The sequence below is a fragment of the Podarcis gaigeae genome, assembly GCF_964106915.1.
Source record: "Podarcis gaigeae genome assembly, chromosome: 15".
In the NCBI taxonomy this organism is placed as follows: Eukaryota; Metazoa; Chordata; class Lepidosauria; order Squamata; family Lacertidae; genus Podarcis; species Podarcis gaigeae.
This window is the reverse complement of record NC_139692.1, coordinates 38,152,619-38,180,490: the sequence shown is the minus strand read 5'-3', so window position 1 is coordinate 38,180,490 and position 27,872 is coordinate 38,152,619. Positions and strand designations below refer to the sequence as shown.

General features: G+C 42.3%; 1 protein-coding gene and 1 long non-coding RNA gene across 53 annotated transcripts in view; one reads left to right on the top strand and one right to left on the bottom strand.

Annotated features, from left to right (window-relative positions):
* LOC310832726 overlaps positions 1-18,479 on the top strand; it is an 84,059-nt gene extending 65,580 nt beyond the window's left edge. For all 6 annotated transcript variants that reach the window (XR_014558369.1, XR_014558370.1, XR_014558371.1 and 3 more), the window contains 2 exons: positions 14,080-14,155; positions 18,282-18,479. This is a non-coding gene — a long non-coding RNA (uncharacterized lncRNA). The remainder of the gene's footprint in view (positions 1-14,079; positions 14,156-18,281) is intronic.
* MSI2 (musashi RNA binding protein 2) overlaps positions 18,241-27,872 on the bottom strand; it is a 450,658-nt gene continuing 441,026 nt past the window's right edge. For 34 of the 47 annotated variants that reach the window (XM_083714630.1, XM_083714661.1, XM_083714631.1 and 31 more), the window contains 2 exons: positions 25,689-25,766; positions 18,241-19,781 (listed from right to left, as the gene is read on the bottom strand). In XM_083714630.1, coding sequence (XP_083570756.1) covers positions 25,725-25,766 — 42 coding nt within the window. In that variant the 3' untranslated portion in view covers positions 18,241-19,781; positions 25,689-25,724. Of the gene's footprint in view, positions 19,782-23,433; positions 23,617-25,688; positions 25,767-27,872 lie in introns of those variants that run through there. The other 13 variants (XM_083714628.1, XM_083714637.1, XM_083714653.1 and 10 more) reach the window with 2 other exon arrangements.

Below are 27,872 nucleotides of genomic sequence, written 5' to 3'. Positions count from 1 at the left end.
CACAGAGAGCACACTGGCTTCCTGGTACATCTCTAAAGTTATTAATTTTGCTACTGGTGTCATTTTCCATTTACAAAACAATGAAGCAAAGGATTTAATTATGCAGGCTTAAAAATAGAAGACGGTGTATTTTGCAGGCCCTGGGATTCAAGACATGCATACAAACAAAGGCAACTGTCTGTGGGTTTTGCATCAAGGGCTGTGGCAGCAGCACAGGAAGGGAAAGCAGCAGCCCAGGTGAAATTAGCCACTCTCTCTCCCCATAAATCTCTGGGAAATTCAAACAGCCATTAATGTTTGTAGACATTTTAAGCGATGATTTCATAATCGCGCCAATCTATCTGTGGCTTTGCTATAGATGAGGGTCGTTTGGTTTAATGTACGTTTCAGTCTTCATTGCCTTTTAACTAGTTTTTAATCAGTAATTATTGCCGAGCTGGAATGGTATGCGCAGTCCTTCCTGCCCGCTTCCCCGGAAGAGTGCCAGTCAATATGTCATGTCAATTAGCCCGCGGTGCGTGGGCTGGCAGGAAGCGCCAGATCTCTCACTAGCAGAGGGCAGCTGGATAACTAGCCTGTCTGTCTGATCAACCTGGGGGAGTGCGGTGGGGAATCTCCCCCTCCCTCCACTCACATTTGCAATCTCCCCCCAGGCATCTCAGGGCAGGAAAGGCCAGGACAGCTAAGTTGTGCAAATTAAAGGAATGCCGGTGCCTTTGGGTTTGCTTGCAACCAAAGCAAATAAGAAAGTGAACCAAGATTCCCATTTCAGTTAAGATAAGTTAGTTTTGGTGATAATTTGTGCTGCTTCGCAGTGCAGCTGTGTATTCACTATTCTGATAGATGCTTGGACTGTTCTGTGGTCCAGCTTGTTACCACATCAAATACATGCACATAAATATCCATGTTACCCTCCTCCTGGTTATGTCACAAGCTTGCCCTCTTATATTTTAGTTGTGTGCCATAATTTTCTCACGTTGCCCTTCTTTGGGATTAGTTTTTTTCTTGTTTATTTTACCCCTGTGTCCTGCTGCTGTACCTTGTGTTACCTTTCTGATTGGCTTGCTCTTAGAAAATGCTGTATCGCTGTATTACTGCTTCCCCAAAGCACATTTTTCCTCGAGTACTGTTGTGTTTTAATGCAAGATTTCACCAATTAAATAATTCCACTCATCTCGTGGAAAAGTTTCCTAAGCATGGGGATGCAAGGTAGTATTCCACAGTCTGGGAATACAAGGTGGGGAACTTAAAGATGGAGGGAAATTTGATTCAGTGCTCATTTAAAGGTGGCTGTACCTAATTCACAGTTTCCAAAACAATTTGCAAACTAAAAATGTTGCCATCTTCCAAAATCTGCAGTTTTCTGAAATTTGCAATGCAGTTCACCAATCAAGTAATGTGTATAAATGCACACTGATATGTGGAAGATATTTTTTTTACATTAAAAAACAAAAAACAAATGTGGAAATGTGGAGAACTGAACTAAGACAGGAAAATGGAGAAACTGAGAGAAACCAAAACTGGCAGATTCACCCATCACTAATGGTGATACAATATAGTCTTTTTAGCTGTGGCACCAACATGCTGGAACTTGCTCTTCCAATAGACTCATGTTACCCCCTTCTTAATCAGATTTTAGATTTCAAGTAAAGACTTAATTTCAGACAGCATCTTGGGATCTACCAAGTGCATGACTCTAGATTTAATGGTGGATTCTTTAGAATATTTTTCTGGTTTTTTTGTTTTTTGTTTTTTATTGATTTATGCTCCTGGAGATGTTCAGAGTGCATTTTAAGTAAGTAAAGAGTGTCCTTGTACATCAGGGATTAGGGGATTAGATCAAATAATTCTGTATCCAGGAGTGAGCCCCAACACCACTTTTTGCTAAAAATTAACCAGTGCTTTATGTATAATGATTCCTCCCATAACAATTGTACAGTAGTACCTCTGGTTAAGAACTTAATTCGTTCTGGTGGTCCGTTCTTAACCTGAAACTGTTCTTAACCTGAGGTACCACTTTAGCTAATGGGGCCTCCCGCTGCTGCTGTGCCGCCGCCGTGCAGTTTCTGTTCTCATCCTGAGGTAAAGTTCTTAATCTGAGGTACTACTTCCGGGTTAGTGGAGTCTGTAATCTGAAGCGTTTGTAACACAAGGTACCACTGTAGTTTGATGAGTGTGCTGCGTACCCTTCTAAATACATCCCTAGCCCTAAATGGTAGTTCACAGGGTTCTTTGGTACAGTATAGAGGGAATCACTCCTAGACCATTGAAAGTTTATCATATAACTGGGGATCTGAGGTGACCTGCAAAAGTGAGTTTGGTCTATCTCATCTGTCCAACAATCTATCTGCTACATTGTTCTGGTTGTTGTTGGATAATACGGCTTTATCATAAAAGAATACCCAAATACGTAGGCTTTATAGTAATAAAGGGCTGAGATTTTTTTTCTTTTTCCCCTGGATAGATAGGTGACACGTATTAATGGGTATAATTGTTCAAGGATGAGAATGATAGCTCATTACTGAAAAGCAGATGTTGCACCAAGTTGAGTTATGCATCATGAAAGCAAAGAGTTGACGGGACAAATGGAGAAGGGAAGCAACATTTCTCCAGAGCATCGATATAGGCTGCGTGTGGCAAGGATTTATTATGCTACTATGCATTTCTGCCCACCTTATGGGGTTGCTGCAAGGTTTATTGTGATGATGTACACATGAGGTGTCTCATATGGAGTTGGGCTGCAGGCCCATCCTGTCCAACACTGTCTACTCTGGCCAGCATCAACTCTCCCAAGGTCTTTGGCAGAGGTAGATCTTTTCCCAGCCTTCTGTCGGAGATTCTTTTCACTTCATCCTTTAAGTGACAGTGCAGAGTGCCTTGCACCGATATAGCTGCATTCAGGTAGTGATGGCTGCTGACTTGGATGGCTTTAAAATAGGGTTCATCATCATGTTCATCATCATCATCATTATTTATTATTTATACCCTGCCCATCTGGCTGGGCTTCCCCAGCCACTCTGGGCGGCTTCCAACAGAACACTAAAATACAATAACCTATTAAACATTAAAAGCTTCCCTAAAGAGGGCTGCCTTCAGATGTCTTCTAAGAGTCTGGTAGTTGTTTTTTCTCTTTGACATCTGAAGGGAGGGCGTTCCACAGGGCGGGTGCCACTACCGAGAAGGCCCTCTGCCTGGTTCCCTGTAACTTGGCTTCTTACAGTGAGGGAACCGCCAGAAGGCCCTCGGAGCTGGACCTCAGTGTCCGGGCAGAACGATGGGGGTGGAGACGCTCCTTCAGATATACTGGACCAAGGCCATGCCACTGTTGGAGGTCTGAACGCTATCTGAATACCACTTGCTGCGAATTGTAGATGGGAAGAGTGCTGTTGTGTTCTGTTCCTGCTTTTGGGCTTCTCATTGGAGCACCCAGTTGGCCACGATGAGAACAGGATGCTGAACTGGGCGGGCTTCTGGCCTGATCCAGCAGTCCTCTTTCTATGTTCTTGTAACTTTTTGTTCCAATGCACACTGGGCTGTGCTGACATGTGGCTGAATTTGTGGCGGCACAAATTCGGGTCCAATATTGTGATAATGGGCGTTTGTGAAAATAGCATTTTTTAAAAATAAAAAAGATGGCTCACATCTCTTTTTCAGTATCAGTGCACAGCAAACTAGCAGGTATTGTTTCACTCTGTGTCCATGGTGGTTCCCCATGAACTCAGATGGAAAGCAGGATGGGGGCAAAAAAGAACCTCCCTTCCTCAGCTCCGTCCTATTTAGAGCTCTAGGGGGTACCTCCTTGACAGTGACAGATTTGAGAAGTCTCTTGTCAAAGACCCTCTGGTGTCATGCCTACTCTTGTCGGTGTGTCCACAGGCAGCTTACTTAGCAGTGGCAGCAGAATTAGAGCTGGTGAGGTCCCATATACATTTTCCATAATTTCCAGGGTGATGATCAGGGCTGTTTCCTGCTATTCTCTTCTCACTGAACATGTTACCAATGACACCAAGGTCTACCTCACCAATGATCCTATCAGTTCTAAGCCCTTTCCTGGTTCTCCCACTGGCAGTGGGGGTTCTCCCCACCAGTCCTAGGTCCATCTTACTTATCCCTCTCTCTCTGTCATCCTCGCCCTCCTGCCATGTACTAATAGTTGTCGGAGCCAAGATTCTCATGCAGCTGTTACCCTAAGCCACTGTGGAACACCAGAAGACAGTCGGTATATTGCATCCACATTTAAGGGGCTTCATTTAGGTGATTTACTGTTTCATTCTGCCCCGCCCCCCGAATTAAGAAAACGTCCTTATGGTGCTATTGCCACAATATCCTGGAAACAAAGTCTCTGCGGATCTGACACAAACAGCTTTGCTACATAAAAAGGGATCTGTTTACATCACTGTGTCTGTCAACACAAGAGGAGAGTTTTCCTTCTGGCCTTTGCAGATGGCTTCCCTTTCACAGAGTCGCAAATTTACAAGATGCCATGGATATGCACCATGCTTTTAAAAAAGCAAATTAGCAGCTGCCTCTGTGACTTGGATTGGCAAACAAAAAGGCTGTTTTGCAAAGGGAGGAAAACAAGGTCCGAAATACCTTCCACATTACAGAAACACTGAAGGGCGGGGGGGGGGGGAGATCCAACCATTTATTTATCATTCATTTACTACTGATTTTCAATCATAATTATTGTCATCATTTAATATTTTAAGATACAGTTGATAGGTTCTTCATTTTATTGTGTACTGGATGCTTGGTGGTTGGCATCTGTCAGTCTCGGGAGATAATCAAAGAGTGCACCTTTGAGGGTGAATTCAAATCGTTTGAGAGCTACTGTGCCTGTTTTGGCTATAGAGACCAATATGGGAGCGACATGTTTTATTGCAGCTGGAGCAGCGTCCGGTTGTGTTGCTGCAGATGCACCATGGCGTTATTTTTCTCTGTGCTCCTCCCAGTGGTCATTCCTCCTCTGGTGACTGCTGTGGATACAGGACCAGTCATCTGCAAGGGATTCCCACATGGGAGGGCTGATGTTGCCAGCCTTCATGTCACTTTGCAGACATCTTTGTAACGCAGAGTTGGTCTACCAACAGGCCTGGTGCCTAAAGCCAGCTCCCTGTAGAGCACATCTCTGGGATCCTGCTATCTTCCATTTTGTGGACATGACCACAGGAAAGTGACCAAGCTGGGAATGTGGGCTTGCGAGAGCGCATCTTTCTTTGAGACTCTGTCCTGCCCAAAATCTTCCTGAAGCAGTGCATGTGGAAGACATGGAAGCATCACTCCTGGAGGGTGTCAATTGTGTACTACTGGACATGAATAGGTGGTGTGTAACAAGTTTTGGAAACAGAATTAGAAATTATGGCAAGAGCGTCAGTAGGCCTTGTGCCTTGTCCTTCCAGCAACAGCCTGCTCCCTCAAGGTAGGTGAGGGAAGCCATTTTCTATTCTTGTCACTTTGGTACCTCAGCCTTCATTCCTTCTCAGAAAGTCAGTATGTTTTCAAAAACGTGTGTGGCCTAATGGGATCTGGGTGAGTGGGTGGCTGTGTTCCTTTTTGTTCTACCTGTATAACTGAATGTGAGACAGATTGTGAGCTGTTGGGAGAAGTTATTGGATATGCTGGGTCATCTCTGTGAACTGTGGCTGCATATGTGGCCAAGAGACTGAACTATAAGCAGAGAAATCTCACCCACCACCACAAAGTGACCAGGCGGCTTAGGCAAGTCGTTTTGGCTACACCTTGGCGCCCCATCTCTCTTGTTAAGTTGATGACACCAGCCTACTTTCCAGGGTTGCTATAAGGATTCTAACAAGATAATGCTTGAAAGCTCCATTTAATGGCTAGATATTTGTTGATAGAACATGAGACTCTTAATTTCAGGGTTGTGGGTTCAAGTCTTACGATGGGTGAAAGATTCCTGCATTGAAGTGGGTGGATTAGATGGTCCCTTCCAACTCTACAATTCTATTATATCTCTATGATTAATACAAATATCCATTCAGCCAGGAAGTTGTTTGGTGCCTTTGGGCAAGGAGCCTCAGCCTGAGATGTCTTTCAAGGGTGGGCAGGTGCAAAATCTTCTGCCTCATTCAGTGGCTGTGGTAACAGAGTCTGCTAAAGGTTATAAAAAGCTTCAGAGAGCTGTTTAGATCTCCTCACTGCAGATCCTTTGTAGTCCAGGCAAGATAAAGGGCATGCCAGGGTTGCGCTGGATCTTTTGTGGCCATGGGTCTCTTTGTGGGGGTCTTTTCTAATGCTGAGGGCCTCAGGCTCCCCCCACCCCACCTCTGGATTGTGTGTTTGTTGAATAGCCAATTCTGACTGTTTTATGAGCATAGATGACAGCATGACAAAGCATCTGTAAGTGGATTCATGGCATGATATCAAAGGGGGTCTGTCTAGCCCAGCAGCTGTTGCTGGGGGAAAAAGGGGGGAAAGGGGACCAAACAAAGCCAGGACCTCTTGGAAACAGCCCTTTTGCTTTCGTTCACTAAAAAGCTAAAATAAGGGCTTCCTGGCTGCCTGAGAAATTGCCTCTTAGAGTTCACATTTTTCACACAAGATTGTAAAAGGTTTTGTTTCTCCACCAGTAAACTAATACAGGAAATGGGGTCAAGTGTCAGGAAACAATTGGGGGAGCCCTTGACTCAGTGGGGGCCCTGTATTCAACAATGCTGGAGGTAAAAAGTCTGGGAATAACCCCCTTTCTGTATTTTTAAAAATGAGAGTGAATCCTTGTGCATCATATGACATGTTAAATGATACAGATAGCTAGATATATTAAGTGAGCCAAAACACCTTGTGGCACTTTAGAATATGGGACTGTACAATGAAAACGTAAGCAAACTCATGGAGGAGAGTTTTCTATGCCACCTCCATTTTCAAAGGCAGTATATTATGCCACTAGTAGAAGCTGGGGAGCCACAATGGGGAGTGGACACTTTCCATCATGCAGGTGGGCATCTCTCAGTGGTTGTACCTAGATCACAGAATGCCCTCCAGGATTTCTGCCAGGTTCCACCTCTTGTTGCATTTAGGTCGGCAGTTAGGACTTGTTGCTGCCGCTGTTCCAGCAAGTTTTAAATCTCTGAAGATTGCTCTGTAAAATTGGCACCACTATTCGTGTTTCATTGTTGTGTTGTTTTATGTTAGAATTACTGATTTTTGATGTCTGACTCTTCTTTTGTTTTGATTAAGTCATAAGCTGCTTTGAATGCAACATACCAAAGTGTTAAGTGTGTGTGTGTCTGTACTAGAATGAATTAGATTTTTGAAATAAACAAGGAAGTGGTAGCGAGGCCAGTGGCATAACAACAACAACAATTATTATAATTTTATTTATTTATACCTCGCCCATCTCGCCGGGTTTCTCCAGTCACTCTAGACGGCTTACAGCATATACTGAAACATAATAAAACATCAAACATTAAAAATTTCCTGATACAGGGCTGCCTTCAGATGTCTTCTAAAGGTTATACAGTTCTTTATTTCCTTGACATCTGAAGGGAGGGTGTTCCACAGGGAGGGTGCCACTACTGAGAAAGCCCTCTGCCTGGGCCTGGTTCTCTGTAAATAATAAGGCATGATTTTCCTTAAGACAGAATATGACTCACCTGTGGTTCCCAACTAGGGATGTAATAAGGCTTCTTTTTCTGCTCTGCTCTGCAGTTGTCACATGTAGCACAGTTGTCACCTGCAGGTCATCCAACTCCTTCCGTTTCCCCAACAGATGCTGGTTAAACATGCCAATCAGTCGTGGCATGGTGTTGGGTGCTTGGAGTGCTTAGATCTCCAAATTTGTTTTGGGGATAACATCACCTTTACTAATCAATGGCCACTGTTATACTAGCTGGGAGAGCATCATCTTTTAGGCAGCCCAATCCCATGCATGTTTAACCAGCATCTGTTAGGGATACGGAAGGAGTTGGATTCAGTTCGCATTTAAAGCCCTTCCGGACATATTTTTTTATTTCATATTCACGATGTTTTGTGCTCATGCTGGTATCGGCGCAGTTAAATACAACCCCACTTTCATTCCTGTTTGCTCTTGCAAAAGTTTCAGGGCAGGCATATAGCTTTGTTTCCAATTGGTGCATATCCCATAGCTTCCTGCTGAAATCCTATAACTTTTCATATCAGAAATGCTCTTGGGAGCTGAGTGTATGTGTGCTATAGCACATTTCTTGCACTATAAAAAAAGCAGAATGTGTGGACGCTACCATTGCACCATTACTGTGTAACTGACATGTTGTAGAATATAACCGCCCCAAAAAAACTTTTCTGGAGGGGCTCAAGCATGTAAAGTGTGAATGCAACCACATCTGTCAATTCCAAATTCTTGGCTACCAAGAATAGTTTAGAATAAAAGCTAATTCCCTAGAGGAAGTGGAAGAGATGATTCACTTTGATCAAGTTTGTTTACCGTGTTTATAGGAGTCAATTGTTGGTTGGACCATTATAGAAGGCAGTTATTTGATCTTCTCCATATGTGTGAGGGTTGTGTGTGTGGTGGGGGGAGGAGTAGAATAGAAAAATTTCTATTTTTGAAAGAAAGAAAAAGGAAGATCCTTAGGGTAATAATCAGTCTGAATTACAGCTTTCAAAATTAATGCTATGCAGGGGTGGCAAGTATAACGTGTGCATTTTTAATCGGTGCACCCCCCCCCCCCGTCGGTAATCAATATGCTGTATAACGAATGAGCTTTAATAAGCACACTCTGTTTTATTATTCTTATTAATAATAAGGAGGCCCTTGAAAATATCCATGAAAGGAGGCACTTAAGTTGATAATTAATAAATGCTGGTTTTGGTTTCCGCTGCTAAACAGCTTCCATGAGTGGGCTTGATAGCGGCTAGATCTTCATTCCAGCAGCAGAGGGAGGAGGCTGAAAGTGTGTGTGTGTGTGTGTGTGTGTGAGTGTGTGAGTGAGAGAGAGAGAGAGAGAGAGAGAGAGAGAGCGCTGCAGATTAATAAGCAACTATAGCAGAAACTGCTTAACACAATGCAGTTATTTTGTTCTCCAGTAAGGAACGTGAGGCAAGGTGGTGAGCTCAGCAAAAGTTCAGCTATGGTGGAAATTGCGGAAATTGCACTATCTTGGCTGGGTTGGGTCATTTCCCTACCTAAAAAGAAAACTTTTTCAAAGTAGCCTTAATTTGTTCCTCCTACAGCATCTCTCTCTGGATGGAAACTGTATACTTTTATGACAGACAAAATCAGTAACTTGTACAGTGGTACCTTGGGTTAAAAACACCTCGGGTTACAAACACCTCGGGTTACAAACACTTTGGGTTACAGACTCCGCTAACCCAGAAGTACAGTGGTACCTCGGGTTAATAACTTAATTCGTTCTGGAGGTCCATTCTTAACCTGAAACTGTTCTTAACCTGAGGTACCACTTTAGCTAATGGGGCCTCCTGCTGCTGCTGCTCCGCTGTTGTGCGATTTCTGTTCTCATCCTGAAGCAAAGTTCTTAACCCGAGGTACTATTTCTGGGTTAGCGGAGTCTGTAACCTGAAGAGTCTGTAACCTGAGGTACCACTGTAGTACCTCGGGTTAAGACCTTAATTATAATAATAACCAGAAGCCAGGCCCCTGGCTCTAAGACAACTGTTGCACATCCTACAGACTGGGGAGCACGACGTACAGCGATGGGTTTAGTTATGGTGCCTGACCAGCTGTAGTGTTGGCTTATATCCCTGCAGAAGGGAAAGCAGCAACAGATTAGTGCATGAGGGCAACCTGAGGTATTGGTGCCCAAAGCAGTAGTGTTCGAAGGAATTTGGGGGTGCACACATTGGACAGGGACGCTCGCAAACCTAGGTAGGACATGGAATGAGGCCAGCATTTTGTGCTGACCTCCCCAGTGCCAAAGAGATGTACTCAGTGGGTCACAGAAACGCAAAAATGGCCTGCCTCCTACTTCGGACTGGATTTGTGACACGACTGTAAACAAATAATCAACAAGAACAAAATAGGTCGGCCACCACTGGACTTTCAAACAGTCCAAACTTTCAAACTTTCAAACAGGGTTTCAAACAGCGTTGTATTTAACTATGAGGCTGCTGGCCTCTGCACATGAATTGTGGAGGGAATGGTAAGGGCTATCAGTGCGATCCAGAAGCCCCACCCCCTGACTCTGCTACATTTTGGGCAATCCCCAGTGGCAGCTCCAGACAGGGCTGGGAATGCTCCCTGCCTAAAGTCCTGGAGAGCCCCTGCCTGTCAGTGCAGACACTACTGAGGTGGATGGACCATGTTCTGATTCAGTATAGAGCAGCTTCCTAGTTTCCCAAGTTGCTCCTCCGCCACACCTGAGGGCAGCAGCTAGTTTAGGGGGCCAGGACAGGCCACACGGCAGACACAGCTCTTGTTCCGTGTGGGGCAGCTGTTCCCCAGCCTCTGCCCCCTGCAGTGGTTGCCTTTCTGTGCCTAACAGTTCGACCAACCCTCATAGCTGCATAATTGTGCAGTTCGTTCTGCTTCCACGGTGCAGCTTTTTAAAGACTGGGGCAGGTGGGTTCAGGACTGAAATGTAGGAATCGTAGGTGAGTTGGAAGGACACTGAGTCGGGAAATGAGTTGTGGGAAAAGGAAAGGCGGGAGTCCACAAATGGATAGCAGAGTGCGTGCTCTGCATGCAGACAGCACCAAGGTCAATCACCAGTTTAAAAAACATCAGGTGATGGGGGGCGGTGTGCCGGCTGATCTATCCATCCCCTCCTACCATGAGATCTAGAAACTTGCTTTGATTGGAGACAGGCATTTTTGGGGGGTTTTTTTTGTTTTCCTGAAAGAGTTCATGAAGGACATAATAAAGGCATGACCACCCAAAGGGCAATACGTCACAAACCTGTAGAAGCTTCTCATCAGAGGCCTCAGGGACACCACAGGAAATGGCTTCTTTGTCATACCACCTCCAACTAGCTGAAAACTAGTTAGCTGGTCTTCAGCCTTTGGGCACAGAGCACCCATTCATGGATTTTTAAATAGAAAAGGTACAAAAACCCCAACCCTCTTCATAGAAGAATTTCCTTCAAACAGCCTTTGAATAATTTTGGATCTTATTTTACTCTTGTGACAAGCTCCACCCCACAGCTATTAGCAAAAAGGAACTTCCCTCTCCCTCCCATCATTCTGCCCGCCCCCAATGCATCTATCTGCAGCTCAGGTTACATAGTAAGAACAGTTCAAACAGCATTTTAAACCCATTGTAATCTACCATCATTGTTTACGGCATGAAGAAAAGGTCCTAAATTGCATTTTTAGGACTTGCTTTCTTCATCAAGGGTAGTAATTTGACAAGGAGAGGAAATTTTGGCTTATTTCACAAGCTTGGCTTAGGATTCAGATTTAAATTTTTCAGAAGCTGCAAGGGGAACAGAAAACCTATTTCTGATCACTTGGGGAGTGGGTAGCTGTGTGGGGAGTGTCTGTAATAATAAAAATAAAAATCAGTTTGTTGACACCAAAGGCGCAAGAGCATATTTTTAGCTGAGATATAGGAGGCCGTTGGGCATTTTGCAAGCGCATAACCCAACAAGTAACACACTCATAATTCACTAATGTTTGCTGAATGACAGGGTTAAGTGGCTGCTATTCCCGGCCTCCCACCACACTAATGTATTCCAGACCTGCTCTCCTTCTCCTGGATGGAAGTCAAATTGTTGCCTGCCTGCCTTGATACAGCAGCAGCCTTCCACCGCGAATAAGCCCCACTTCCTAAATGATTTTCATTTGTTTTTCTAATCTAATTTTTCCCTCGGTACCTCACTAATCATCAGTCCCATTAAGGCTTTGATGGGTTGACTGCTTTCCAGAGACGAGGCCATCCCGCAGTCAGCAGGGCGCTGACCTTCAACCGCAGCAGCCCCAAGTCCATCTTCTCTTGTTAAGCAACCTGAGTGCTGAGGTCTCTCTTTCAGCAATGGAAGAAATGCCCTTAGAGGGGGCAGAGACCCTTGTGGAGTCTCCACCGTCCCCATTTCCTTCCTTGTCGCCATCTAAGATGAAACTAGGAGCTAGATTATTTCTTTTTTTAAAATGTGAAGTTCCAGCTCATCTGAAAGGCTAGGTATCTTATAACTTTCAATCTTTGATTCATTGAGGGGTTTCTGGTTAGGCGTGTGTAGAGATGAATGGAACTGTCACTTTTCAGTTCTTCATTTTTCTGATCTTAAATTCAGTTCCCAACATTCCTGTCACAATTTGTGATTACAAGATTCTAATGAAAATTCATCAGAATTTTAGGGTGTGAATTTCTACTAATAAGCACATTTTGGTATGCAGTTTTCCCTTATTTATTTATTTTTTTTGCAAAGCAGTTTCTCCTGATATAATGCAATTTTCTATGCTACTGTCATTTATCAGCTAGCACACTTTCCATCTTTGTATATGCTGCCTCCGAAGGATCGGCGGTATATTTTGGGCTGTGCCTAGATATGTCACTATCACTAGAGGTTCAGGTGACCTCGGTGGATTGGAGCACCCATTCCCAACTAGTTGGTTCATCATCTATGATTCCTGGACAGGGATAGCTTTGCCATCTAAATCTATGCATTGGTAACCTCACATCTAGATTACTGTAATGCACTATACATGGGACTACCCTCGTGCCTGATTTGGTTGCTGTAAAATGCAGCTTTCAAGATACACAGTGGGGAACCCAGTTTGCTTATATTACATTAGTGTTAAGAGGCAGATTAACTACTGAGACAAGCAAAAAGTTTGGTTGCTGATATGGAAAGCCCTAAGCCACTTGAAAGCGGGGTACCTAGCAGTTCACTTCCCCCAGTACAGACCAAGCTGAGCAGTAAGATCTTCTGAGGAAAGTCTGCTGGTCATTCTGCAGCTAATGGATTCTCGCTTGGTAACAACAGAAAAGTGGGCCTTCTCAGTGGTGGCACCCACCCTTGGAATGGCTCCCACTTCAGCATTTGAGAGGCTGAGATTGGTAATCAGCTTTAAAGCCTCTTAAAGACGTGTGTGTGTGTACTATTCAGTTTTATCCACGGTGTATTTATTTTTATTCTATTCTTTTAGTGGTGTTTTATATTGATTTTTTAATTATATTTTATGCAGTGCTATTTTTATAGAAAAAGAGGTGCTGGAACTCACCAAGAACCAGTATACCAGTTTCTGGGTATCACAAGTGGGGAGAGACAGTACAGGTGCGCTCAGATCCTGTTTGCCTGCTTCCCAAAGGCATTTGATTGGCCACTGTGATGATGCTGGTATAAATGAGGGCTTTTGGTCTGATCCAGCTGCAGGGCTCTCCTTACAGCACTTCTGGCCTCACCTGGCTCCCCACACCTGTTGCATCATTCCCTCTTGATTTTAGCCCCAGGAATTAATTGCCCCAAGGAGCCACCAGCTGCTATCTTCATGGTGTAGATAACAGTAAGTCAGATGGGAAAGAGCTCCCCGCCCCAGCAAAAAAAATACCCCTACCCTTGTGGTGAATGCAAAGTGGTAGTGATGTTCTGCCTGAATTGGGGGCTGAAGCAAACCTTTGTAGACTATCTGATATCACTCTGGATAGAGTCATACTGAATCTCCCCCATACAAAATTAGAGATACATTGAAGCCCAGTCTGGCAAAGAACTATATGCTATCAGGTCCTTGCGCCTCTTCAGACAGCTCTAATATTCTTTGTAAAAGAAGAGAGTGATAAGCTTTTTTGAATCAAGGAACCTAGAGATGCAGAAGGATGGTTTTTAATAAGTACCACGGTGCAGCTCGCAAGAGAACAAGCCATGCCAGTCTTTCTCAACTCCCTCAATTTAAAATAACCAGTAAAAAAAAAAAATTAGTCATTTAAAATATGGAAAGCCCCCGTTTCCAAGGCAATTGCATCCGATGGGCAGTTAAACACCTCATTAGCCAAAACCATAATGGGCAACTTGATGCTAGTTGGTCGTGGCTTGATAAATGGTTTGATGCTTTAGTTTTTAAGAGTCCCAGCGACTCTTTTTGCAAGCACCCACCTGGTGGGGACTGTGGAAAATAATCCATGAATCCCTGGGAGCTATGATGTCACACACATCCTCCTGAAGTCTTTCTTGAAACTTTGCCTTTCAGAGTTCTGATGCACAGGAGACAAGCATGATTAAAAGAATGGGGCATCTAGTTATCAAGAAAAGAACCTTCATGCCAGGTAGGTTTATGTCTCCTCCCTAGCAGATGTGGAAATGCGTAGAACACCTTGTCCGCTGTAACAGAGTAATTAAGAAATGATGATTGACTAACCAGAGCATATGGGCACCTTTTTGAGATGAATGCAGGTAAGGGAAGTGGAAAAATAGACATTAACAGCTAGGTGTCAAGCGATTGATGCAAATGACACATCATACAACACTGTTCAAAACAGATTTTTTTATTATTTTTTTCTGAGACAAACACATTGATTTTCTGGACCACAGTAGAGGATGGAAACCTTTCACAAACTTATTTATTTGAAAATACAAATATAAAATTATACTTTCCACATCTGTGATGTGAGAGACCCCCATCCATGTAGTATATTTTTACAACAGGGCTTCAGAAAGCCATACACAGAGACCTGAAAGATGCTTGATATATATAGATACACGTATATATATATATGTATGTATATATATATTTATATATGTATATAAAAAGTCACTACCAAAGTTCGCATCAGTTCATACTAAAATATAAAAGGAAGGGGCTAGGCCTGGCCACTGTGTCATTGTTGATTAAGTACATTTAGAACCACCTGAAAATGCTGAGACTTTGCATTGGATTTACTGATGGAATTCAAAACATGTACAACATATACAGTGAGATTATTTTGCTATCACTAGAATTCAATTGACACTCACATCCCACACATGTGTGGTGGTGTTGGCATATGTACAAACACAGGTTATTCTATAGCACGGGTGACTTCTTTTTTTGTTTGTTTGTTTTTGTCTGAAACAAAATTCTATCAAGACAATACATTCTGATTGTTTGGTAACTGGCAAACAGATCACTTTGATTTTGAATTCCTTTTATTTTTTGGTAATTTTTTTATTACAGTATTAAAGTATTGCTTAGCTTGCAGAATCTCATGTAGTGCTTGCACACAGTGAGAAAATGGATTGGAATTAGATTCTGCGCACTTTATGAAACTCTACAGTGTATTGATGCAGATTTTTTGGGAATCTGCCAGTGTGTCTAAGGCCCCCTGTCACTCAAAACATAGTTAGACTAGCTTCAGTTTGCTCTTCCAACCATTTTGCTTTTCAGAAAAAAACCCAAAACAAAACAAAAAGGAAACCTTTCAAAACAAATACACCCAAGAGTAAAAAATAAGTAGTTAGTGTTTTTTTTTTTTGTAAACAATTTCATATGCAATATATATATTACACAACCATGGCTGACCTTCAAGAAAAAAATGTAGGAAAACTATATTGCTTTAGTTTTGTTTTATGTTGCATTGAATTAGATGGCAAATGAAACAGGGTGGTTTGGTGGCTGGAGTCCCTAGCCCTCATTCACACTCAAGATTGAAAGAATCGTACAGGGTTAATAGCTGGGTGATGGAGAAGAGAAAATTAAAAAAAGTCTGTACACCTTTCAGGTCATTATTATTTACCAACAATTACCCAATGATTCAACTAGCCTAGCAAGATGTGTAACATTCATCAGCTTGTGTATATACTGCTGTACAAGGGGAAAAAAATTACAGCAACAGAGCCATGCTACCTTAAAGTCCAAGCTACAAATTCAAATTAAAATGAACAATATGTAGAATAGGAAACAAAAAAGGGACAGGTTGCTCTTCATTTTAATCAAGTTAAGATTGGATGGAGTGTGTTTTGTTTCTCCCCTCCCCTCCTTCGGTGGGAGGAGAAACAGGCAATGTGAATTAAAAACTCCCAATATCCTGTGAGTGAAATTCTGGCCCTCTGTTCAAGTCAGTAGCAAAAAAGAAAAGTATGCCAGGATTTCATGCCAAGCTCTTTCCAAACTTTTAGATCAATTTTGACATCCAAATGCCACGGAAACAAGCAGAGAATTTCTCATAGAGTTTCCTGGTCTCTGGTTTTCACAAGATTGTTTTTAAAAATTAACTTTTAACTTGAGGCACAAAGCTGGAGGTGTGTAAAGAATCCACCACAGTACTTGAGTGGTGCTTTTCAATCCCTGTTTACACCATTCTGCTCCTACATTTTGGTTTTTGCTAACTCCAAGGCATTGTTTGGAAGGGGAAGTTTGGAACAAAATGATGAGATGCTGAAGATGGGGCTTTTTGCCTGCTCACCTTGACTAAAATAAAGATGCAGCTGAGCCTTCTGTGTTAAAATTAATTGTTTTTAAAAACAAACGAACCCAAATCCTTTGAAACAGATTTCTAGATGAGTGAGGGAACTAAAATGAACCTTAGCCTAGGATGCCACTTCAGAAACATACCAGGTTCCACACAAGTTGTGCTATGGGCCACTGGGGCTTTTCAAAAGGCATAGAAACATCTAAAACATATTCACACAGGTTATCAATTTTTTTCTTCTGAGCATTCTTTTTTAAAAAAATATTTTTTCTCTTAGTAAAATCATTTTATTATACCATGCCTCCCTCTTTTTTATTTTAAAAAATAAATTAAAAAAATCCAGTTTTGCATATCTAGCGTTAGCATTTAAGGTAGTATGGCACACCCTCTTTATAAAAGTCAAAGGGTGGGGGAATCTATAAAATGCCGCAGCAGTTTTGCTAGCATTTTTTTCCTTCTTCTTCTTCTTTTTTTTTTTAACATTGTGAGACCTTTGGTTAGTTGAAACCACATGAGATCAGCAGAAAGAAAAAAAACACAAAAAGAAAATTTAAGTTTTAAAAAAACACCTGCCCAAAATTATTAGCATTTCGTTTTGTCTTAAATAAGAGAAAGTTCTATCCTTACTGGTCCTAAATCTGAATAACTACATCTATGTATTTAACCTTAATTACGATACAACTACCAATATGTACTAGAAGAGGAAGAAAGAGAAGAAAAGAGAAGGGTTTGGGGTTGTCACTACACTAGCATCAGGACAGCACTCTTACAAGATAGTCATTTTTATACATTATTAACATACAACAATGATCAAATAATCGGCTATGAGGTGACAGGGAATGAATGACGAGGAGGAACACATGGTAGTATACAGTACAGGCACACGCTCCCGGGAACTCCTCACAGGAAAGCTCCATTGAAATGAATGGGAGCTGCGCAGAGCTCCTGGGAGGGAGAACGCGACATCATTTGAAAGGAGCCTTCAGAGAAGTCGTCCCTGATAGGTGGTACTCTGATGTCATCTACATTGATTAAAGAGTAATAATAAAAAAATTCCCTGACTTTTTTTTTTTTACACACTTGACTCTCAGGGAATTTGGTTTGCAGTTAATTACTTTTCTTTCTTTATTATTATTATTAATAATAATAGTATTATTATTATTTAGTGTACTACTTGATCAAGTCTCAATTTTAAAAAGCGTCCAGCATTCTGGCTTTTAAACCTGGTTGTTTTGAAATAAGAAAATAATAATAATAATAATACAACCAAAGACATTACACAACCAACCAACCAACAAACAAAAAACAACCCAAAACCAACAACAAACAAAGAAACCCATGTTTTTTGTTGTTTAAAAACAAGACCCTCCCCCCTCCTTACGGTTAGCATTATGGTGCCTCGGTGAGTGTTCAAAGATGCTTTGCTCTAACTTGTCTATTGAACAACTATGTTAGCCTACTTGTTAGTAAAGTTTTACAAAAATAGGAGCGCAGCAGCTTTTTTTCTCTTAACAAATGTCGCATTCAGTGTCTTATTCTGGCTGTACCTAGAGTACCAAATTTATAAACGTAACAATTTAAAAAAATATTAATAAACCTTGTCAATATTAATGTTAAAAAAAAGAATATATCCACACTATAGTTATGCTTGTAATATCACCTACTGTGTTGTACTTCGAGTTGCTGTTGCTGGCCTATTTGACCCATATTTAAAAAATTAAATTAAAAAATATCCTTCATAAGACTCCTCCCCAGCAGAGGACCATATATATAACAGCCAAACATTAAACATGTGCAAATTGGAAATTGTCAGTTTTTCCCTACCAGTCACAGTGCAATGATGTTTTTTATACATTTTTTTTTCAAATCTGTTTTCATCTACAATAAATTAAATCTTCTCTTGCGTCTAGGGTGATAAACTTGTAGCACTGAGGTATTCAGAACAATATTTTCTTTTTAAAAACAAAAACAAAAAAAGTTTGCTTTCCCTAATTTGTTAATATAGGAAAGAATGGATGAGGTGAGAAGATGCAAGGCTTAATTTGCACCCCCTGCCCACAGCGTGGGAGCTTCCAAGTGGACTCGCTTGGCCAGAGAGCTATAGAAGGCGTCAGGGTGGCTGAAATGGATGGACAGTCAGTCAGGTGATCTAAAGAATGGTTAAAAAAAGTGTGCTTGGATTTTTAAATACCGTCTTAAATATTATATTTGTAGCTTTTTCAATCTTGGGAAAAGCAGTTTTTTTTCCTTCTTAACTTAAAAATGTAACTAGACTGTTACTTTATAAGCTGTGCACAGATGTCTAGTTAATATGCTGGTATGACGCTAGTACAGTTATAAGGTCTAACACCTACAGAGCAAGCTAAACAGTGTTGATCTAACTGCTATGGGCCAGCTCTGGCAGTCGATCTCAAACGTTTAAAAATGTCAGGGTGCGACCCACTGGGAGCTTTGCCGTTCCATGTGCTGGCGAGATGAATGGGAGCCAGGAAGGGCAGTTCCCTGCCCTTGGGCCTCTTCTGTTCACTTGCAGAAGAGAAGCTTCCAGCAGATCGGGGCCCCCTAATCTTTGTCTTTTTCTTCCGTTCAGTACAGAAACTGCCTTAGTCTGACTCCATCACAAAAATATTATGCATTTCTCTTTTTTAATAGTTTATATGTAAGTTAATGGAATTGTATTTACAGTATTATTATTTTTTCAGAAATCACAATTTCAAAAAACCTTATATCGCCTCTTTTTCAACAACAAAAAAATGCACTTATAGAAAAAGGACGCACAAAAAACTTTGTAGTCCTTGCCTTATTGCCGAAAATAGATATAATTAGGTTAACTAATACAAAGAACTGCTAGAGATCTTGTTACTGAGCCAGCCTCCCATTCCCTATACAGCATAAATAGAATATGTCTGCTCACTTGTCTTGCTTACACTACTTCTAAATTCAGTGTGTGCTAAATTCCACCTGAAAAAAGTTTTTCTAGCTTCAGAATTGGTACCAGTCAACTGAGAATCGTGTTACCACTTCAGCTTCTTTTAAGCGACAAAAGTACATAAAACAAAATAAAGGGGTGGGAGGTTATTAAAAAGCAAAGCCAAAAAAAAAAAAAATCCTCGTAATATATAAACAGTTATATTATGGTTAGGCTTTTTCTAAATACACAAAGTAGTAGGTCTACGTGACTACAAGCCTATGTCAAAATACTACAAAAGAGTGATTAAAATAGATTTCAAAGGGGAAAAAACATCAAGAAAAATAATAAAATGAACAAAATGGATTATATATATATACACATATTCTTTTCTTTAAAAAGCTGTTGTTCTATATAGTACAGCAGGTTCGTGAGATGATAGAGATTGTGGACAACCCAAGTCCGCTGAATGCCACCTCCAGTTTGTGTGGGTTATTGGTGATGATGCAATGCTCAAAGTCTGATTGATGATGTATCACCTAAACATGGAACCATTCAGAAACTTCGCCCTGTCTTGCCTGGACATCCAGATATACTCTACAGCGCGTTTTTTTTGAAAAGGGAAGAGAGAGAGAAAGAGTGTGTGAACAGATAAAAACAGCAACAATTATAGCCAACACTTCAGAGAAATGTTACTAGTTCTAGGGGCCTTTTTATGGTCACACGTTGAATGTGGTGTACCTGGGATGTCATTTGTTTCCCAACAGGCCACCATACGTTTGTGTTAAAGGGCGAGGGACTTATGCATGTTGATATCCAGAGCTGTCTGTAACCAACCGTGTTAAGAATATCAAAATGCTGCACCACATCAGCTCAAGTTCAGAAACAGGGAAAGTGGAATTCTGGTGCTTACATACACTATGCAATTATGTCATATGCCTCCTTATTCTGTGATTCACAGGGAGCTATTCAGCGTGCACGAGTCCCTTCCCCTGACCGGTGGAAAGCAGATTTAGCCTCTCCACACCCAACTTCTGATATGTTAGCAGGCACGGCTTCCAGGTATAAGGTTAGAATTTAATCTTTTTTCTTTTCTTTTCTTTTTAAAGAAAGCTGAAATCCTTAGGGAATCTGATTTCGGTGGCTAATATCAAATTCTCCAGCTTTCTGCCGTTCTAGTGGCACCGCAGCATACACATAGAGTCTATTATTCATGTGGTAACTGCACCTATCTGCTGAGAAATGTGATAGGGAAAGAGGAACTGGGGTGATTGAGACTCTTAGGCAAATGGCCTACAAGGGGAGCTTAGATGTTAACTTACACATAATATGAATTACCCTTAAAACAGAAACAGGCAGGGAGCTAATGCTGCAAACAGGGACTCTCTGCTTCTAGGTCCATGCAAGAAAATAAGGGTTATGTTAAGTGCCAGGGATGTTAATATTGACAATAACTTGGTCCTAGAGCCATAGCTCAGTGGCAGAACACATGCTTTGAATGCAGAAGGTCTTGGGTTCAACCTCTGATATCTCCAGGTAAGGCTGGGAGAGACCCCGTCTGAAACCCTGAAAAACTGCTGCCAACCCGTGTAGATAGCACTGAGCCATATGGTCCAATGTGTCTGACTCAGTATAAGGCACCTTCCTATGTTCCAAGTGTTGTCTTCCTTTTAAGGCCGTGCGCTGCGGAGCCACAAGGTCCTCAAAATTAGAGTTCAATGCAAACCCTTTAAAATTTTTATAGGTTGGAGTTACTTGTGAGTGAGAAGAACTTCTGTTTCCTTGGGGTTCTTGGAAGGAAGTCATGTGTCTGAGATGGCTCCTCCTCCTGCGCGTTGCCTCCATAGAGTTTTTCTTCATACCATCCTTATGGGCTTTGGAGACATCATCCCTGTTGGCCAGCTCCTCCACCCACACAACCTGCCTCTGCATGTTTATCATGGATTCCTGGGGGAATCTACTGATGGTGCATTCAGCTTTCCCATCACCTTAGGCAGGAAGTAGTGTCACTTGTTGACTAGTTTGTGTGATGGTTTATGTTTTCTTAGCATGCCCCATTCAGCTTTTCCTAACTCTTGAACATGGAGAGTGATGCATGGCCATGCAGTGCCGCTGGTCTGGAAAGGCAGCTTTTGGCTTCTTACAGCAGTTCCAGGAGCCTCCTTGCTTTGACCTCTCTGGAGAGGGAGCACTCAAGAGAGCCCCTGCCCTAGGCATTCTAACTTCCTGCTGTATGCCTTCTTGAACAGGCTGGCCTTGCTGGTTCCATGCCTTATGGAATGCGCCACTAAGATGGACCACTTGTGTCCAGAAGATGGAGAATAGGAAAGAGGAGGGAGAAGAGGAAGAGGGCAGAAGGAATGCTGACTTAGTGCACCATTCTTCCTTCAATGGGACTTAGGTACATATTTACCCCTTTCCAGTCCTGGACAAGGGGACTGCAATGGTAGGGAAGGGCCTGTTGCTGGTGTGGACCTGGCAGAATTCCTTTCCCCCAGGCAAACGCAGTATTGAGAGGACTTAACCCCCTCCACTGACAGTCTACTTGCAGCCCAGGGCTTTAGCCTTCCTTGGACGTGGCTTGGAGGCCTATCCTGTTCACCTGTTTCAGAGGCCTCTGGTTCTTAAAACACGTTTCCCTTTGAGGGTGACTTTGCCCTGCTGTGGGGCATAGTGTTTGGCTGCTGATGCCAGCCAAGGCTGAGATGCGGGTGGGGAGAGATCCAAATGGGCTCTGCAGGCTTCTCCAATTGTGCCAACCCTCTCAGCCATCTGGGCACAATGTTCTCCACCGTCCCACTTGGGGCTCCTCTCTTTCTCTGCCTCCTCCTCTTCTGTGCAATTGTGCCAGTGTGAACCACAAACCTCCTGTGCTACAGGAGCAGCCTCCCAAATGCCCCCAGTTTCTAACAGCAGATGGGGAATGAAAGGGGAGGCAGGGAGAGAGAGAAACACACAGAAGAAGGAAATGCAGAAGACAAGCTAGGAGCTCAAGTTGATCCCAACCATCCAGCTCATGAGGCAGGGTGGTCTGGTGAGAAGGATGTTCCCTCCCCCTGGGTAGTCTCATCTACTTGGGACCATAATTGGATCCAGCCAGAGGGAGGAGCCATCCCAGACACATGGCTGCTCTCCAGGAACCTGTGGGGGAACTTCATTTACACATTTTTAGAAAAGTAAGAGATGTGGTTGGCAAACAACTTGGATGAAAAAGCATGCCAATAGTTGATGTAAAGTCTTCCTTTTTTTAAGTATGAAGGTGAACCTGTGCTCTTTGATGCAGGTGGTGGTGGGTGCATTGAAGGGCAAAAATAAAGAGTGTGGCATGAAAAGGGAAGACAGAGTGGTGTGTAACTAAGCGCCCGGTGGAGTTAAGAAAGAGGCATGCTGCATTTCTAATAATGACTTGGATATGGAAGTGATTGTTATTGAATCCCACCGGTACCTAATTTTTAATTTTTCTTACTGGCTTCAGCCAATATAATCAGTGAGAATGAGACAACTAAATAACGCGTGTTCACACTGCCTCTCTAAAAATTAACTTCATGTTTCTATCCACCAAGCTCTTTATTCATTCTACTTGGCCTGGTGCCAGAAGGGATACCTTCTCCCAACAAACCTGAAATCAGGCCTCACATATCAAGAAGTTCCCTAGAAGACGTTCTCAGAGCAAGGCCCTGGGTTCAAGGCAGCAAAAGTCATTTGTGGCAAAATCCTACTTGAAAAGAACAGAGCGAAACTTGAGTCACAGCCAACTCAAATCATGCTGGTGTCAGTAGGAATTAGCCATGGCTAGGTGTTTTTTTTGCCAGTTTGTGCCCACTCAGCTATCAGGCTCTGGGTCTGTTTCAAGCAAGGCCTCTCTCTGGAAACCTCTTGAGTAGCTTAGCTTTTCCAGTAGGCTTATGGGAAGCTGTCAGACAAGGCGGCAGCAGTGGATGGAGGTAGAACAGCCTGACACCTCTGAGCTTCTGATCCCCAAGCTTCTTTCCTGCTTGGTGGTCTTGGTGTTTAGGGGGAGACGTGAAAAAGACAGGTTGGAGAGGAAGCTACGAACCAGTAAATCCTCTTCAGATCTTAGCTCAGCCATGAACTGAGCTATGCTAGTACCTCTGCCTCAACTCCGATCAGCAGCTCTTCCTACCTACCTACCATGCAGGGCTGTTGTGAGAATTACTGAAATGTTGTGTGCGAAGGACTTCACTGGACTCCAATGTTAAGCATAAAAATAATGATTGGCAGAAGTATGTGGACCAAATGGTACAACCTTTCTGCAATTGGGAACAGGTTAGAAAAGGCTATCCAGGGCCCCGTTATTGCCTGAAGATGTGTGTTTGTGTGGTTGTCAAGAAGAAACAAGGATTGCCGCAAAAGGTATTCTCAGCAAGGCTCACAGAGGACTAGATGTCTCTGAAGCTACAGCAGAAGATACCTAGTGGAGTGAAGAAAACATGGCGCACAAATTACAGAGATGCTCTTCATTTGAAATGGGCTTATTTCAGCCACTGCTTATTGCCTTGTTAATAGCGGTTACAGCGCTCATGTGGGTACTGGGTGAATGAATGCCGTATGGTTACCTGGTTAACACTTGTTAGCACCAAAACATCATTTTAAACTGCTCATGTAGTGTTTTTTCTGTGAGTAGCAAGACTGTACACCTGTACGGGACGCAGGTGGCGCTGTGGGTTAAAGCCTCAGCGCCTAGGACTTGCCGATCGAAAGGTCGGCGGTTCGAATCCCTGTGGCGGGGTTGCGCTCCCGCTGCTCGGTCCCAGCGCCTGCCAACCTAGCAGTTCGAAAGCACCTCCGGGTGCAAGTAGATAAATAGGGACCGCTTACCAGCGGGAAGGTAAACGGCGTTTCCGTGTGCGGCTCTGGCTCGCCAGAGCAGCGTTGTCACGCTGGCCACGTGACCCGGACGTGTCTCCGGACAGCGCTGGCCCCTGGCCTCTTGAGTGAGATGGGCGCACAACCCCAGAGTCTGGCAAGACTGGCCCGTACGGGCAGGAGTACCTTTACCTTTACCTTTAGCAAGACTGTATTTGAACCTGGTTGCTGTTAGTAACTTTAACATAATAAGCAAGCAACCGTTAATGGCACCAGTTTGAGACCCTGATTCACCTAGAATGGTGTCCTGGTTTTCTTTTTGTTGTATCTCACTGCCAGTCACTTAGATCATACTCCACAGAAACATATACTTATACTGAGTCAGACCATTGGTGCATCCACCTCAGGCAGCAGCTCCCCAGGATTTTAGGTGGGCAAATATTTCCCAGCCCTACCTGGAGATGCTGGAGATTGAACCAGGGACCATTTGCTTGCAGGGCAAATGCTTGACCACTGAATTATGGCCCTTCCCCAACTGCATGTTCTAAAGGTTAGTGACAAGTACAGAATTTATTTATTTCAGTACATGTAATACCCTGTCTTTCTTCCACCATAGAGCTCAAGCTGGCATATATGGGATTCTCAGGCACTAACCAGACTCAGACCTGCTTAGTTTCAGCAAGGTATCTTGATCGCGTGCCCTCAAGTCACACTCTGGGTATGATGCAGAGCATGCTGCCTGATGAGAATCATGGAGCATTGTTATGTATTTTGGAAGGGTGTGTGTGTGGAACAGATGCAACTCAAATGCCATAGCATCCTTGAGAACCTTTTTAAAAACTCATTTGTTCATGGTCGAAAAACCTTGGGTCACTTAAAACCACACCACCATATACTTATTCACCCCTCTGACATTCATAAAGCCTTTCACAAGCATCATGCCAAATTCTCCTAATTTCAGCAATCATTATTTTAATTCCATGCATTGATCTGGAATTTAGAAGGCATGCAATTAGCAGCAAAATAAAGCATTTACCACATTTAAATATATATGTATATAAGCTGGTTATGGACTGTTTTCTAGGAGTTGTTTTTACTCTTTAGACTGAATATTTATAATTTGATATGCAAAGACCCCACATTGGGGTGGTCAGTTGAAGGGTAGGAAACAGGCAGGGATCCAGATAGGACATTAGTAAGTGGATAGTTTTAATTTGAGGTAGCTGTTCTGAAAGTACTAACAGTCCTTATTGTGCTACAGGATTTGACATAGCACTTAGAGGTGGATTTGAAGCAGTAAAGCATTGCACTTTTGAATGCTGATTTTTCCACAAGTCTCTAGTCCACATTAATGGTACTTAATGGTACTTATTAAAAAAAATGCTCAGAGAAGGTTGAGGATTCCTCAACAGCTCTTTGTATCTGAATAATCAAATTGATTGCATAAAAATGAAATAAATGTAAAGACACTTAGCAAAAGTTGTTCAGGATCCCTTTCCATTTTCCATCCCAGAAAACTGAATAATAATAATAATAATAATAATAATAATAATAATAATAATCTTACAAGGAAAAAAGGATTTGAAGACAGGAAGAAATAAAAGTGTAAGAATGTAAAAAAAAATGACAAAATATAAGGGACATAGTTGAAAATATAAATGCTATATACTGGAATACCTCCAAGTGAGATGGCAACCAACCCTGTGTAACGTTTCAATGGTATCCATTTGTAAAAGCCGTTGCAATCAAAGGCCCCTAAAATTGTACAATTGTTAATGTCATCAGTGTGATACATGGGAAGAGATTGTGATTTTTATTTATTTTTTGCATGGATTTATCAAAAGTCTCAAGTGTGTGTGGTGCCAGCATGAATATTTAGAAAAGCTGCAATCTAGTCCTGCTAACATCTCTGTGGATTCAATTCTAGGGATATTTTTCCAAGATCACATCTGAAAAGTAAATTTCTTAAGCTGCTGTTAGTAAATGGATGGCGTGAAAGGTATTAAAAAGGCAGCTACTTTCTGTAGAATGTTATTGAACGTAAAATTAAAGAGCCAGCTGTGTGCAGGCACACACAAAATAATTTTAAAGGCCACATTAGTGCAGACAAAGCACAATGCTGAGTGCTGTATTATTCTTTGGAAGCCAGGCTGCTGCAAAAGGTCAACAGCGCACACGTTTTTAAGAACAACCCGATCTTTTCTTTCTTTAGGCGAAAAATGGAAATGAGGGGTGTTGCAAAGTGGTGATAGATGGCAGTTTAGATTGATGTAGGTCTTAACAGAATAATAATCTGTCTTTCACTGTACAGCTGATCCAATGGGATTTTGCAAGTTACCCAGCTGACATTACAAGGGGAATGGAATTAAAACAAAAACCATACATGTCCGGGTGTTAACTTTTTTAACGCAGTAAAACACTTTTGGAACTTTGTCTGCACTTTGGGTTAATTAGGATATAGCTCCAGATACAAGAAAATGGTCAGGAATAATCCGTTTGGCTTAAAATAATTTGGTTAACTGGCCACTAAACAGCGTCAGACATTCATGCTAACACACACAATTGAACACAGTAGAATTGAGATGGGGGGAGGGGGGGACTTGCATGCAAATTTGTTGAGCAAAATTTCCACTCAAAAATTAGTAATTTTCCGCTTCCAAATTAATAATCACACCACATTAATACTAAAACATCTTGTATTGGCTTGAGAAAAAAATACGTTAAAAACTTTTTTGCAGATGAACAGATTTAAAGCAACAACTTCAGTTCTTTATAAATTGGATTCACATAACCATTCCTCCACCCACACACTATACAACCTTTTTCCACCTTCCAAAAACGGATTAGATCTTAAAACTGAATACGAAACAATAGCACAGCAAGAAGCCCCTGTTCTGGTGATGTGAATCCATTCACTCCTGGGTAAGGTGCAGAGCAAGGCAACTTTCCATGCTAAGTGTTATTATATCAGTAGTTCATTTCTAGCCCAGCTAAAATTTAAAAAAGTGATACAGGCCATTCCTTGCTTCCTGTTTTAAGGTTATAGGAGTGTTCCTGCAAATTGCTCCTATGCATATTCATACATCTACTTTTGACAAAGGGTTAGGGTGCAAGGAGCTGCTCCCAGATTCTTGGGAGCATGAGCAGAGTTATCAACCTTTATAACTTTTGGGATATGATAGTTGCTTGGAGGAGTACAGATAGATCTCATCTTACACTGATTTTACATATGTGATTCCAGCGTTACACAGATCACAGAAAAAAAATTAAAATAAGGAGGGGTGGGAGATCAGGGGAAACCCCCAGGAAGGTTATGCAATGGCTCCTGTGAGATCTCACGGGAGCCCTCCAGGGCCTTCCAGAGCCCAATAAGCAAAGTGGGTTGGGGGGGGGCAAGGCCCACTCAGTGACGACTTTAGACAGGGAGGGATGGTTGTGAAGAGCTGTTCCGGGGATCGTTCTGCCTTTGTGCAATTTCCCTTATATGCACAATAGCCGGAATGTAACATGTAAGTGGAGATCTACCTGTACTTTAGGATCTCAAAATTAGCTCATGTAAGCATTTTTGTGGGGGTGGGGTGGGGTGGCATATAGCCAGAAAAAAACTTAAGTACACCTTTGGAAATTAAGCACTCCTGTTTTTGTAGGATTGTGGCATTTGTTATCTTTCAGCTGCTCGAGTGGGAGCACTAAAGTGAGATCTCTCACCTGGGTAAGATTGCTATGAAAAAAACTTAACAGGTTTCCTTAAACAGAAGCGCACACACATTGCTAAAATAAAAAAAAAGACACTTGGTGTGCTGTGCAGGTTGATGGATCAGAGGAAATCTCTGCCCCCCCCCCTTACAGAAATAAATACAC